Here is a 14,905-nt window from a genome sequence, read left to right as displayed (position 1 = left end):
TCTATATGCATCAAAACCAAAATGTCTACAGGATATCCAAGATGATACCATCACTAACAGAGATTGTTCTGTGCCTGATGATACTGTTTTCATGACTTGTGGGAAGAATCAGGAGAACTGGTTGTTCATAGCTGAGGAGTTTTTAATCAACAATCCCAATCCCCATTCTCTCTTCACTTTTCCAGACCTTTAATACTGTATTTCAGGCTGAAATGTCTTAATGCCTTCAAGAGGATTCTTTTAACAGTCATGCTTCAGTTTCTTAGGGAATTGATTATTGAAGTCATCCGCTGTATCTAAGAATGAAATGGCAATTTGGGGGTCCATTTTTGTAGCAACCTGCGCAACTCTAGCACAGCAAGATGAGAAAGTTACATGAGCAATTGGCAAAGCGAGAAAGACCTCAAAAAGTGTACCTTCTCCCGTAGGTGCTATTTTGGTCAATCTCTCTCTGCTCATGACTAATAGTATTGGCTATTGAGGAGATAAGCAAGGAAGAAGGGCTTATATTTCACTCTGTTTTTCCACTGGAATTTCTCTCCTTTGTCAATCACAAGAAAATATATGCAGCTTAACTGACAATCAGAGAGACTGGAGTCTTTCCTGCCCCAAATTTTCTTAAAACAGAAAAAAATTCTAACACGTTTCATTGTAATTCATTTCACATAACACTATGTAGAATTGTTAGAAGAAAGCAGTTTTCGCTATTGGATTGAATTTATCAGAAGAGGAAGATGTCTTTTCTCTAAAATGTCTGATCTTTGTTATCACAACATTATTTTTTGGCAAAGATGGAGATATTCTACTGAGATGTCAGGCTAGCAGCATGGAATGCATACCAAAAATATCTGGCACTTAATTTTAAAAAATAAAACCATAAAATATCTCTCATATATGTTTCATATTAATAAACTATATGCCTACTTAAATTGTTATAAGCCTCATTTTACATACCAGTCATTTCCAACTGAAAGAGAAGAAATGAGATGTGATAAGCTACTATGTGAATCTACTTTTGCCATTTCTTCTATGCTGAAACACAAAGTATAATTAATATTGTATCTCATTTTTCTCAAAAGTGAGAAACAAATACTATTTATTGTTCTACTGCCAGCTTTTTCTCTGAAATTTTCTTTGGACACGTGCATTCTAGTTTTGATCTTTGGTGTAACTAGCAAAAGTTTTGAAATGTTTGGCTACAGATCTTTTACTGAAATATGTGCACTGATCCTGACGGAAACGTGAGCATGGAGAGCAGATCTCTCTGGAAATATTGATGGTGCTGTTATGTTACTATGAAAGCGGAGGACTATGAAAAGGGTGTTTATAACTCATGGTTATTTCCTGACTTATACAACTGAGAGCTTTTATATATGTGACAATGTGAAATGCTTTATGGTAAGAGACTTGTCATGCATAGTTCTATACAGTCATTAAAGCCATCTCTGATCCTCAAGAAATTAACCTAAAACCCTTTTTACCTTTGATTGTTGCAACTTGGACAATGCTAGCCAATTTCTGTCTATTTTCAGTATCCAGTTGGAAGGAGTCATTTTAACTGTTTAGTAGAAAAAGAAAATGCTCAAGCACTTGCATTTCCGAATGTGTATTCTTTTTGCAGACGTACAAATTATGATATTGGAGATGATGAACTACTGACAACTTCCAGTGTCCAGATTATATACCTGGAAAATTACAGAGTCTATAATTACCCCAGGGTGTCACTGCTGAAATTGTCGATCATTTGTAGAACTAAGATATTACATCCAATATTTGTGTGTCAAAAGCCTTTTTGTTGTTGCTTTGTTATTTAAATTTTTGAATCATAAAACAATATTTTCCCTTCAGTTCATTTAAATAACAAATCAAGTTGATGATTTCCCCCTCTCCACTTCTGTCTTCATGCATCCAATCTCAGTAATACAAATGACACTGTGACTTCAGGTGAAAAATAATCAACAAGGAGGAAAGTCATTGAATGTGTCATTTTTGTCAGAGAAATAGAAGAGAAATACCTTTCCAGAATTTATTAAAATGAGAAAATCATGTTATCTTGGAATGATAAATGTGCAGTCATCATTTGCCTATATTGAATTCACATTACAATTATCTCCAAATTAGTGGAGAGCTTTTTATTATAAATAAAAAAACAGTCTTCTGCTGTGTGTCCAAAGGCTGCTAAGTCTGTAGAGTATTCTTTCAGTAGGTAAATGTAAGCAGCATGAACTCTTTGTGATGAAATTGGTCACAGGACGACTTGGAAGGTGCAAAACCATTTATGCAAACCCATGTTTCCTTGAATTTATCTGAGAAAGAACTCATCCTAAGTGTTAACATAGCATATCACTGTGTTATGGTTTTGTTTGTTTGTTTTAAATATAGATGGTTGAGTGCTTTTCTTTTGCCTAAGTGAAAACACAATTTCTATTTAATCATAGTTCTCAGGCTTATTGTATCTTCTGAAATATGAGTTATTTCCAAGGATGTTAAGTACACTATAAATCGAATAGGGGATTTTTTTTTTTTGGCTTTTATTTCCTTTATTTCAAAAATGTATCTTTGGATTTGTAAGGCTTCTTTGTGTACATTTGGTTCTGAAAACCTTAAATTTAGAATTGCATTCATACTTTGATACCCTACTTTGAGCATGCTGTACATCGCTTCCATTTTGTTGTACTAAGGAATTCCTGAAAATGGCAGTTGAATAGAAAGAGCAAGCAAGAGGGATCGCACAAAGAGAAAAAGGGAATTTCATGGTGAACTGCCCTCTATTTCTGCTGTTTTTGTTTTTTTTTTTTTTTTTTTTACATGCAGGTAATGTGTAGGCATGAAATTACAGTAATACTGGCTTTTATAACTGGCAGAATAAATCAGCTCTTAAAACAGTAAACAATAAGAACAACACTATAATCAAGTTAGCATATAAAACATCACAGATAACCAGAACCTAATTCCTGGAATGACTACTTTCCACTGGTATTATTTTAAAGAATTAAAGTTTCAGAAAGACAATCCTGTCTGTTGGATAACAGGGTTAGCAGCATATTACCTCATGAATTACTGGTTCTGGATTTGAGATCTGGAGTTCATACTTAGAGTGATTCTGTGTATGATTACTGTCAAGTGGGTTGATTATTTTTCGTAAGCTATGATTGCAGAGTAGTACTTCTATTTTATTGCATAATGTAATATGGAAAGCACATTCAAAAAATGATTAGGCAGTATAACTGGAAAGTTCCTGTGTGTGGGGAAGATGCTTTGGGATACGTTTTTATGTTTCTGTGCTTTCTTGCTTTTTCTTGTCTGTATATTGTTTCTCTGAGTTGTGGTGAATGGAGTTAAATCCAGTTGGAGGCCAGTCACAAGTGGAGTCCCCCAGGGCTCAGTGGTGGGCCCAGTTCTCTTCAGTATCTTTATCAACGATCTGGATGAGGGGATCAAATGCACCCTCATTAAGTTTGCAGACAACACCAAGTTAGGTGTGAGTGTTGGTCTGCTCGAGGGCAGGAGGGCTCTGCGGAGAGATCTGGATAGGCCGGACCGATGGGCCGAGGCCAACTGCAGGAGGTTCAACAAGGCCAAGTGCCGGGACCTGCACTTGGGGCACAACAACCCCAAGCAATGCTATAGTCTTGGGGCAGAGTGGCTTGAAAGCTGCCTGGTGGAAAGGGACCTGAAGGTATTGGTGGATAGCCAGCTAAACGTGAGCCAGAAGCATGCTCAGGTGGGCAAGAAGGCCAACAACATCCTAGCTTGTATCAGAAATTGTGTGGCCAGCAGGACTAGGGAGGTGATTGTCCCCCTGTATTCAGCTCTGGCGAGGCCGCACCTCGAGTACTGTGTTCAGTTTTGGGCCCCTCACTACAAGAAGGACATCAAGGTGCTGGAGCATGCCTGAAGAATGGCAACAAAGCTGGGGAGGGGTCTAGAGAACAAGTCCTATGAGGAGCAGTTGAGGGAACTGGGGTCATTTAGCCTGGAGAAAAGGAGGCTCAGGGGAGACCTTATTGCTCTCTACGACTACCTGAAAGGAAGTGTTAGCAGGGTGGATATCGGTTTCTTCTCCCAAGCAACAGCCAAACATTTCTGCCAAATCAGGGTGTAATTTATTTTGTGGAAGAAATTGGTGTCTCCTTGGTTCCAAAATCTTACTATTCAGTTTTAAATGTGTGCAAGAGTTTAAATTGTGCAACAACAATACTTTAGTCTTTGCTAGATATAGAAATTTTTGACTATGTCTACTACCTAAATAGTTATTTCCCTAGCTTTTCATTTACATTTATACTCAATTCTTTCTGAAAGATGTTTGGCAATTTAGATTATATTTTAGTATCTACAGCAATTAAAGCTAAGAAGTATATCTGGAAAAAATGAGAATGCTTTTATTGTATGATAAAACAGAGAGGTTACCCTGCAAATATAACAGATCTTTCTTTACTTCTTTGCTTGGTTTTATTAATAGGTTATCAAAATGCTAATATCCTGTAGTTAACAGCTGTTGGCATTGTATTAACAGATTCTGTAAAATATTCTTCAAAAATATGATGTTTAACAACCTCCGGGTACATCCTGTTGTTATGTGTTACAGTCCTCATCTCCCTCAAAAGAGGTATTATTTTGCGACATTAGTAATACAATCATGATAATCATAGTTTTATAAATTTTGTATATAAATCTATGTGAAAAGCATAGTACCTCTGAGTAAGAGTGGAGATATTCTTACTACTGAAGTTTCTGAATATAAAAAGAGTGGGGTTTTATTTGTACATTTTGGTCTTTTTGTGAATGAGTGGAAGTGCTCTGCAATATATCTTTGTATTTCAAGAGTGAAGAAACCACATTCTTTTTGTTTAATCTAATGTTCCAGTCCTTAGGAAATGCAGTTGTGCTCTTGGTGATAGTCATGGGTTTTTTTGTTGTTGTTCTTTTTCTGGAAGTTGGGCTTGTAACAGAAATGAGTCCTTTTTTTTCAAGAGTTGCTCAGATGGTTATACTTCCCCTTATGTAGTACCTGGGTTTTCTCAGGAACATTCCTGAAATGTTATTTGACTGAAATATTAAAACAATAAATAAAGCTGTAGTAACAAAAAAAAAATAACTTCACTGTAAAGATAGAAATTCAGTAGATGGTAGGATTCTTCTCTCTACTGTAATCTTCTCTTACTTGATAACAGCGCCAAATATATTCAGGAATCAGGAAACAGAATTTCATTTTTATACTACCAGTTTAAAACTTGCCTGGAGGACTGGTGCCCTAAAAATATTCCTGTACGTGATTATTTTTGCGGGGAAAAAAGAGAGGGAAAGGGACCTGGGAGAAGATCTCACAACTAAAATATTGGAATCTAGGTAGCTTTTCACATTACAGAACCTTTATCGATGGGAAGTTATTGATGTCTGTATTTATTATTAGATTTGATTAAGGATGAAGAGATGTGCAGGTGTACATCTAAACTAGATGTTGGAATTACTGTTGAGTGTTGGTCACATAGAAGTTTCTAATTAGCTGGAGAATTTTAAAATAACTTTTTTTTTTTCTGTCGGCGATTGAACTACATCTTCAGACTGGTTAAGATAACTTCTCAAAATGAGAGAGAAGTACTGGTTTGATTTAATTACCATTTAATTACCAGTTTAATTACCATTTTTTCAGGAAGAGATGTGCAGCTGTTCTGTCTCTTGTCCTTTTATTCTCTTTAATACCATTTTTAACAAGAACAAAAGTCATGGAGAATTCTTTTAAGTAAGGAATGCCAGTTGGGACCCCCATGAGGATCTCAATTTGGAACTGGGGCAAGATTAACTAACCAAGTGTAATTATTGTACATTTATTTCACTTGCAGAATGGAGACTGCTGATTCAGTTCTTGCATAATTGAGGACATTTTATCCAGAACTGCAGCTAGTGTTGTGTGAACTCTATGTACTATAGCCAATGATGAAATTTTACCCAAATTTTTGAGCAGGTCAATGAGACTGATAGTAACATCATCTTGCATCTTACAGATCATCAGCATTTTTTTTATTTATTTTTTTTTTAGTTAGCGGGTTAGAAGGGTGTTTAGTTACTTACGTTATCCTGCTTCAATAAAGAACAGAGCTGTAATATGACTGCCATAGTGTTATAATGCCAGAGAGGATGAGTCTTCTGTCCTTGGGGAAAAAAACAACAACAAAAGCAAATGTACTTTAAGTTAAATAGGGGGATGAAATCTGCATTAGCTATTGGCCTGGTCATGATTTCTCAGCAAATATAACTGTGTATTCAATTGACTAACTTGTAATCTCTCATATAGGAGAGAGTAATTAAGATTTCTGAATGTTATAATTCTCAATCTGCTTTGTCAGTTAAAACAACATTCCATGAAAATTCTTAGAAAAAGTTCTGCATAGTTTCATAGAGCTTTTTCAAACGTGAATAGTTACGAAATTATGTTGATACTCTGTATTTTTTTCTGCAGATCTTATCATCCATGTTAAATGATGCCGCATGTTAAAAGCAAAATGAAAAAAAAAACATTTATTGAATTAGTTCCGTTTTCATATTTTCTTGCAGAAGAGGATAATTAAACAAAGGGAATGAGTGCATTTAACAGTATACTATAACCTGCCATATATTTTCAATATCAGTGATTCTCATGTTTGCTTCATAAGACATCTTTCCAATCTCTGTGTTTCTGGTATGTTTCTTGTAGATGAACAATACTATCTTAGCCTTCAGGGTGAGCCTAAGAAAATAGTGGTTTTTTTTGTTTGTTTGTTTGTTTTTATGGGTAAAGACAATACTCTAATGCACTGTGGTTTTTGTTTTGCAGAATCATCCAGCCATACAACAAGAACAATAATGGTAAGTGTAAAGGATACTTCAGGTATAGGTCAATCTGTAGATACAATTTGTCCTTTGAAAACAAAGCGAATAAAGTAGTATCATAAGCTGTTGGCATGTTTTCTTATAAAGTCCAGTATCCCTGTAGAGACAAAATGGGTCTGTGAGCCACCATATTTCATTGGAAGTTTTGGGAAAAAATGTGAGGTCGAGTAGCTTACGAAGTAGCAGAGCTGTATGTTTAGATATATAAGCATCCAATTACAGTTCTACTGTTGTGTGTTTAAGTGATTATTATCATGTCAAACTAACGTTCATTAAATCGTTTGCATACTGTGTGTTTCACATGTCAGAGAGCATTTAAAGTTCAAAACTTATGTTAATTCTTGCATCACATTGCGATGCAGCTGTGAAGGTGGTTTCTGACTTTACATTGAATTTGATAGTTTGGATTCCAGAAACAGGTAAAATACTTAAACAGCGTGACAAATTAAAATAAAATAAATTTTTAAGCATAATAATGTCATGGATTTAGTGTCTATCTTGGGATTTTGTAGGGTGAGAAATTTTATCAATCTTTTTCTGTTTCAAGCTCCTAATAAAAGTTAGATAAGGATTGAACAAAAATTCACATAAATAAAATCTCTGACTGGGAGTATGCCTGTCTTGCAGGAATCTGGGGGGAGGCCTATCCACTTTTGGGAAGAGACCAATTTTTGAGACAAACTTTGACATTTTAAAACAACTCCAACAAAACATGATGTGACTAGAGCCTCTTTGTTTTCATTCCTACAGTTTTCAGTGTCTCTTCAAATTTATTACCTCATGCTTGTACAGCATTATTGGGACATGTAAATTCCCACACAGAAATATTTCCTCTTTGTGATTCAGCAGAGGAAAGGGCAAATTTAGCTCATTGTCTTTATCATCAGTAGTCACTAACAGTCTAATGCAAATGGATAATAAATCAGTAAGGGCTACAGACCACAAATTTTCAAAATGGTTAAGGTGTGTCTGAAAAAAAGCAATGTTTCTGTTTTCTACTGGATGTCATATATTCCTTGTTTATCATGAATTTGGTTTAAATAGAGCTATATCCAAATAAGATGCTTAATCAAATGAATTTCTCTGCCATAAAATTTTGGAAGGGATTGAAAAATATTTCAGTGTTTTTCCAATTTTAAATTGATATCAGGAAGAGAGCTAGAGGTTAATGCTGAGTCTGTTGGAAACTTCATTCTTCATTTCCCTTTAATTCGTTTCCTATTACTTTTACTCTGAAGATAATACACATTTTGACAGTCTCTTTCCAATGCATAAGAACAGCTGTAAAAATTTAACCAAAGAAATGTTCTTTCCCTATATACATGTGTCCTTACGTAAAGAACAGTCAAACTTTAAAGTGATAAGAGAGGTTTTCAAATAGCTTGAGTTCTGGAAGTCCTTGTGTTGTGAGCCTCCCCAAATCCCTCTGCTGACAGTTCAGACCACTTGGACTAATCCGTGCAGTAAAATAAATGTGCTGTAATTGTCCATTGCACTTAAATAAATAGAATGCAATTAAAAATAGGTATGCAGTTTAGTGTGAAAAGGTTATAACAATGCTGACTCTTCTCTGCTATTAAAATAACTGAATGTATAATGGAAAATTTCTTACTCACCACTGAGTAGGGAGATTATATCACCAAAGCTTGAAAATATATTATTGAGTGGATTAGAAGCAGTACGAGATTATCTATTCAATCTAGACACAGTGAAGCAATACTGTTGAGGTCCATTTTTGAATGACTACTGCAATAAATAATTACTTTGAAATAAAGTCCACATATTCTGACTGATTATGGTTAATATTATAACAGATACGAAGTTAAAGCATGATAATAAATCAGAATGAGAGAAGAGTGGCAGGAAATCTGTATATTGCCTAGGATGCTTTAATGTAAAAAAAACTTTTGTCTTAGCAGGGAAAAACATTTGATCTCCTTGTACATTGCATTGCAGGTGGTGAGATAGCATAAGTACAACATTAAAACTGACCTTGTCTCTGGAGATTCAGATTTATGTTTAAATCAAAGCTAATGAGGAATAGAGCATACTTTGCTGAGGAAAAGAATGTACATTTTTTTCTGAGAACATTAGCTCTATTTTTTTAAAGCTCAAGAATTGTTTTTGCATTCAAATACAATCATGGCTCCCTGTTTTTTGTTTCAAACTCCTGTTTGTAAAAATAAAGTACTAGAAAATAGTTTAGGGGTCTGTGTGCATGTGAAGGGTCAGTCTGTCTTCTGCATTTTAAATATAAACCAGATTTCCTGTTTTTCTGTGGATAGATGGCTGTTAGTCTTTCACTACTAATTTTAGTGGTTTATATAAATAAATATTTACTTCAAAATGCTGCTTTTAAAGACGTGGTTTATTCAGAGGTTATATAGCTTTTGTGTAACTTCTGTGAAATGGAGAGGCTATGAACATTGTAGCATTTTAGCCTGGCTGCTTTGGAAAGTAAACTGTTTCTTTTTTTTCCCTTCTCCTTCCACATAACTCATTGGCTAGGATTTTCAGTATTACATCTAGTCTAGGTGTTTTGTCAAAGGTTAAATAGCACTCAGGAGGTTCAAAAGTAATATTTCTATGACTTAGTTTCTTGTATATGATCTGTAGGTCACTTTTTTTTTTTTTAGTAGCCTTCATGTTTTGTTAAATGAAATTCTGTACCAAAAATGAATGTGTGCCTGCATGCTAGTACCAACATTGTGTGGTGATCCCATATGAAAGTATTTTGTAATTTTTGCATTCATCTCAAATCTCCATGAATAAGTAAGCTAAACTAGCACAAAACTTTAATTCTTTTGAGAGAGGGAATGTTAATGCCTGTACAAATTAGAACACTCCATGTGTGGCAAAACCAAATCAATACCTAATTTAAACTCAGTGTAGTTTTAGATTTGGTTTATGCTATACCCGGTATAATGAGGTCAATGTAAATAAATTAAACTAATTAGTATGGATTAATACCGACCATATTGAGAATACACGATTTCTTCCAGTCATTTTCTTCTCTGTCTAGAAATTTTATTTTGCTATGTTTAATTTGATTTGATTTTTTGCTTAAAGATGAGAAAAAAATGTTAAAAACGCTAATTTAGGTAATGGAAAAAATTCTCTTTTGTAAGGATGGAAAAAGGATAAAATATGAGAAATTCAAAGCCACTTAGGAATTTATGATAATCCAGTTAAACATTCTTTCAGTCACAGCATAAAGATTCCCCATTAATTTTTACATTACACCTATGATGCCTGCTGGTGTTACATATTTATTTCAAAGCTGAATCTCTTTTCAGAATCTTCAGGCAGTGGGGAGAACACCAGTGGCTCTCTGTGAATAAATGCTTGGCCTTTTATATCCCAGTACAAGCTGAGAGACTTACAGACAGGAATCTCAACTACGTTTGGGATCTGGGTCCCATTTCTGAATTTGTACAGGATTCCTCTCTGACTTTCAACATGCATCTCATTCTCCTTGTGCTTGAAATTCCTTTGGGATCTAGAGATGATAGGAGATTTACCCTTCATAATACGATGCTGACTTAAATCACTGCTTTAATGTAAAGTGTTTGGAGTATCCTTGTAGTTGACTTTGGAATGGTATCCAAACTTTGTTGGACTTGTAGGTGCCACTGCAACATGTCACGTGTATAGTGACTCTACACAGCTCATAACAACTCTGGAATGCATGATTTCCTTTATGAAGGGATATATTGCATTTGTTGAGTGTTAGAGGTGTCTCAGTTGCTCACTAAGAAATGAACATTTGTGTATACAAATGGGAAACTCATGTCCCTGCCAGGTGAGCATTGATTAATAGCACCTGCAAGCAGCTGACAAAAATTGAGCTGTGTACCAGTCTGTGAGTGGTACAGAGAGAGATGGTGCCTCTGCAGAAATGTTTTAACAGAGGACAGGAGGCACCGTGAGGGCATTTTAACAAATGATCTTCCCATAAATTTCTCATCAAAGGCTTGTTGAAGACCTTCAAAAGATGGCCATTGGTCTCAGAAGCCTCTGAGGATCTGAGTTTGCAGCACGGAGACCTCTTGTTTGGCAGGTGAACCTGTTCAAAGAGATTATTCTGTGCTGACTTTTTTCTGAATGCAACATGTTGCCTTAAAATAGTGACAGGGATTTTTAATTACCTGCTGTGGCAGTGGGGCTGACTGGTGAGGGCTTTGTTTTCTCATCAGGTCTTCAATATATGCATTTATTGACACAATGAAGTAACATATCATCAGGAGACTTCTCTCTGGGGGTCCTAAAACCAAGTTTTGGTGTGGAGATGGTTTTCAATCACATGAGTTCTGAGCTCACATGAGTTCAGAAACGTGTTTCAAAGAGTTATTTGTTGAGGTACATGGACAGACTCTAAGTATCAATTTCTTGAGTTTACTTTTAGTCAGCTTTGTGTGAACCTCCCTTAGCCTAGTGATGTTTTTGGGCATAGAGCAACTTTCTTCTAGGGATACAAGAGACCGCAATGAATGCAGCCAGACTGAGATGAGGAAAAACTTGTGAGGAAGGAGTCACTCACAGGGGAGGAAGGTTTGTCCAACATGCAGTTGGCAAACTCTGTGTGAACCTCCTGCTGCTCTGTGATCTGCCAGTGGTATGTGGATTCTCAATATACCAGTAGTTTTGTTGCAAAATGACAGCACAGCTTATTAGTAAAGTAAATAGTCAAAATCAAAATGCCAGCTGCTAATTGCACACAGCAGTGTTACAGCGAAGTTATTGTAGCATTCTGCATGCATGGTTTTTGTTTGAATAGAGCTTCTGTGGTAGTACCAGTGGTATTCCTGAAGCTTTCGTAACCTTTCTAGCATAACTATGTGCTGGAGGGGAAAAAATAAATAATAATAGTAATAATAATAATAATAGTAAAGCATGTAATAAGTACTCGGTATGAAAGGTCTGTTTGCTCTGGGTGTTGCTATCAGTATGACAGTTGCATTGAATGCTTATTTTTATACAGAGTGGTAAATATATATTTTTAGAGGAATTAAGGAACTGATTTTCTACTTTTAATTGTTCAAGAAATTCAATTGTTTTGATTAACTAGAAATTAAAGATAATGTGGTCCCTAACACCCAGACTGGAGAACTTATTTTTCCATTGTCTTTAAGTGAAATATAATTTCTCCAAATAGCATGAAAGGACTCATGGAAAAGGGAAATAAAAGGGAAAACAGTAATCATTATGATGCAAGAGAGACAAGATGATATTGTAACCCTTGCACTGTTTTCTGTCGTGTTATATCTTGTCTGGAATAAGAATTAGGTTCTAAGAAATGTAGACAAAACAGAATTTTGGATCTAGTAATGACATCTGTCTTTGCCAGGGGAAAAAGTATTATGAAAAAACACATACTTTTTCCATAAGGTTTAGCTGTTTTTCAGAGTTTATGCCATAGGAAATGCACTTCTTGTACCTTGTACATTTCCTGAACATGTTTTGACTTTGTCTGATTGTCCTGAAGTAAAGGAAATGTACAGTGGTGGATTAGAAAGGAAAAGATACTAGCCACTATATTTGCGAACTTAAATGGGTTTCTGACTGGGGAAGCACAGCAAAAAAAATTGCCCTTTGAGCCCTTGAATGTTCCTCGGTAATATATGACACTGTCAGGTAAAAATAATTACTTTGGATGTACTATGAAATCTGTACAGCTGTCGTATATGACAGTGTTTTCTATTCCTGAATTGTTGCTTTTTTAGCGGTATCTACTTTGTGCGCTAAGACATCACCAGGTAAATACCTTTATGAATTTTTGATTTCATCCAAACTACGTATTTTATCCTGAATTTATGCTAAATAACAGCAGAATTACTTCTAGCATCATGTCCCTTGCTTGTTCCTCTCAACCAAAGCCAACACACACACACAAAAAAAAAAAAAAAAGTGAAAACCAAGCTGCAGTCTAAACAGTGAATTAAAAAGTGGAAAAAAATAGGCAATTATTTGGCAAATACTTAGAGTGACTACAAAGGAAGATTTACAGCCGTATGTGCAAGAGCAACTAAATCCGGTGTAATCTTTCTTTGCCTCTAGGGTAAAGGAAAATAGTTTCACTCTAAGAAAGAGTTATCTGTGACTCACTCAAATTTGATGTCTTGTTGCTCTTTTCATTGTTTGTTTTTTGTTTCACCGCATCTAAGAAAACATAGAGGAGGTTGTTCATTTATTTGCACTAAAGTAAAGATGGTGGAATTAGTCCTTGAAGTCACAAATTCCCAGTTGGAGGGAGCAAGTGGTCTGGATCAAGGTTGTTGAAACTTGTGGCATAATATAAATAGAATACATTGAATACAAGTGTAATTTTTGACTGTTACATGACATGATTTAAGAGATTGGTTTCATGTTCTATTCTGCTAGCCTCCGTGCATGTTACCAGCCCCTTCCTTACTCAGGGATTGTGGAATTGCTCCCCTAATTAAAGGCTACTCCCAGGAGTATGCAGAATTGTGCGTGTTTTATGAATATCACTAAAACACTATCACTAACAAGGAACACTTGTATTATTTCACCAAGAAATAGTACAACTTCTTAGGAAAACATGATGCTGAATCTATGTGAGATGGAGCAGAACTTTCATCTTTGTATATCTTCTAACATGTCTGTTTTGATCAAATGTTGTGATTACTTAATCTTGTTGATAAGTGATCATGTGGCAAACAAAAATCTAATTTCAAAAATTAATGTGTATATTGGGATATGCCTCCAAAATGTTACTTACAGACAACACAGAAAACATTTTTACTTTCTACTTGATTTATCAGAAGGCAGCTTTTCTCATTAGGTGTGGGCATTTGCTGTCTCTAAATCTTGCTGCACAGATATTCCAGCTAAAGGTGTGGTAGAAAATTAATGCGTCATTTTATGTTTAACGTTACCTGTATTAAAATGAAGGTAGAAGTGTTGCAGTCAGCTCTAATATATATAATGACTGGAGAGTGAACTTAAGCACCATGGCCACCACCAAGATGATGTAAAACTCTGTTACCTTGCCTTAGGTTAGCAGCTAGGCTGGGCCACTTGCCCCTTACAGTGATTTTTACTTAAAAAGAAAGCCAGATAGAGTAAGGATCTGTAAGGTGAGAAGTGTGGATTTATTTTTACTTTTAAATTAGATTAATGCTATACTTGGATCAGAAAACAAGTCTCATTGGTTGGACTGTTGCAGGACTGCTTAGGTTATGGCACTGATTCATGGTTCAGTTTCTCTTTTTATTAAATGGTTTCAGCAATAGTTAATTTAGTTTTTAAAGAGCTTTCAGATCTGTGGCTAAAACACGTCAAAGTGCACAGATGATCAGAAGGTGTAATCTGTCCGGCAGGTACTTGTTGAGGAAGAGTAGCTGTTTTTTGAGAACAACAGTGTGTGTAGCCTGCCCTTTACAGCAGAATCGGTTAACAGAATTATGCTTGTTCTCAGACAAATATCTTTTTTTTTCTTCCCTTTTTTTTTTTTATGATTTCAGCATGCTGCTCCCCATGTTCATATTACTAACGGTAAGGCCTTGCAAGCCAGTGCAAGTGCCATTAAGACAAGCACCATTCCAGTGATCAAGAGACAGAGGCAAAATTGGCTTGATGCTTCAGATGATGGTTTCTTTATAGCTACAGAAGAGACCAGGTAAGAGAAATGAAGTTGAAGCAGGGAAAAGCAGGGAATGAGTCTTCACTGCATACATGTTATTGATCCACTATTTGAATAACAGTTTTTGTCATTATTATTTGAGGTTGTGTTACAGTGAAGAGCCATGTTATGTCAAAACATACAACCCATTTTTCATCCCTTGCTTACTAACATTATCAGTATTTCACTAACAAGACTTATCCAGTCAGGGTTACTTTTGTGTGGCAAAGATTAGAACTTTTTAATTGTTACTAGTTGTAGTTTGAAAACAATGAAGTTTAAGACATCTCTGATCATTCAACAAAACACATATGTATCCACAATGGAGGCTACACTTTAAAATATTCAGAACTTGAAAAATACACAGCACACAATAGAGACATATATAGC

At 35.5% G+C, this 14,905-nt stretch overlaps 1 protein-coding gene across 1 annotated transcript in view; it reads left to right on the top strand.

Moving 5' to 3' along the window:
- The window catches only part of MTA3 (metastasis associated 1 family member 3), a 138,565-nt gene that overhangs the window by 104,879 nt on the left and 18,781 nt on the right, over positions 1–14,905 (top strand). The window contains exons 17-18 of the mRNA XM_035562811.2: positions 6,815–6,846; positions 14,358–14,512. Coding sequence (XP_035418704.1) covers positions 6,815–6,846; positions 14,358–14,512 — 187 coding nt within the window. The remainder of the gene's footprint in view (positions 1–6,814; positions 6,847–14,357; positions 14,513–14,905) is intronic.

Source organism: Cygnus atratus, chromosome 3 (assembly GCF_013377495.2).
Source record: "Cygnus atratus isolate AKBS03 ecotype Queensland, Australia chromosome 3, CAtr_DNAZoo_HiC_assembly, whole genome shotgun sequence".
NCBI lineage: Eukaryota > Metazoa > Chordata > Aves > Anseriformes > Anatidae > Cygnus > Cygnus atratus.
The sequence above is the reverse complement of the archived record's forward strand: the minus strand, read 5'-3'. Positions and strand labels throughout refer to the sequence as shown.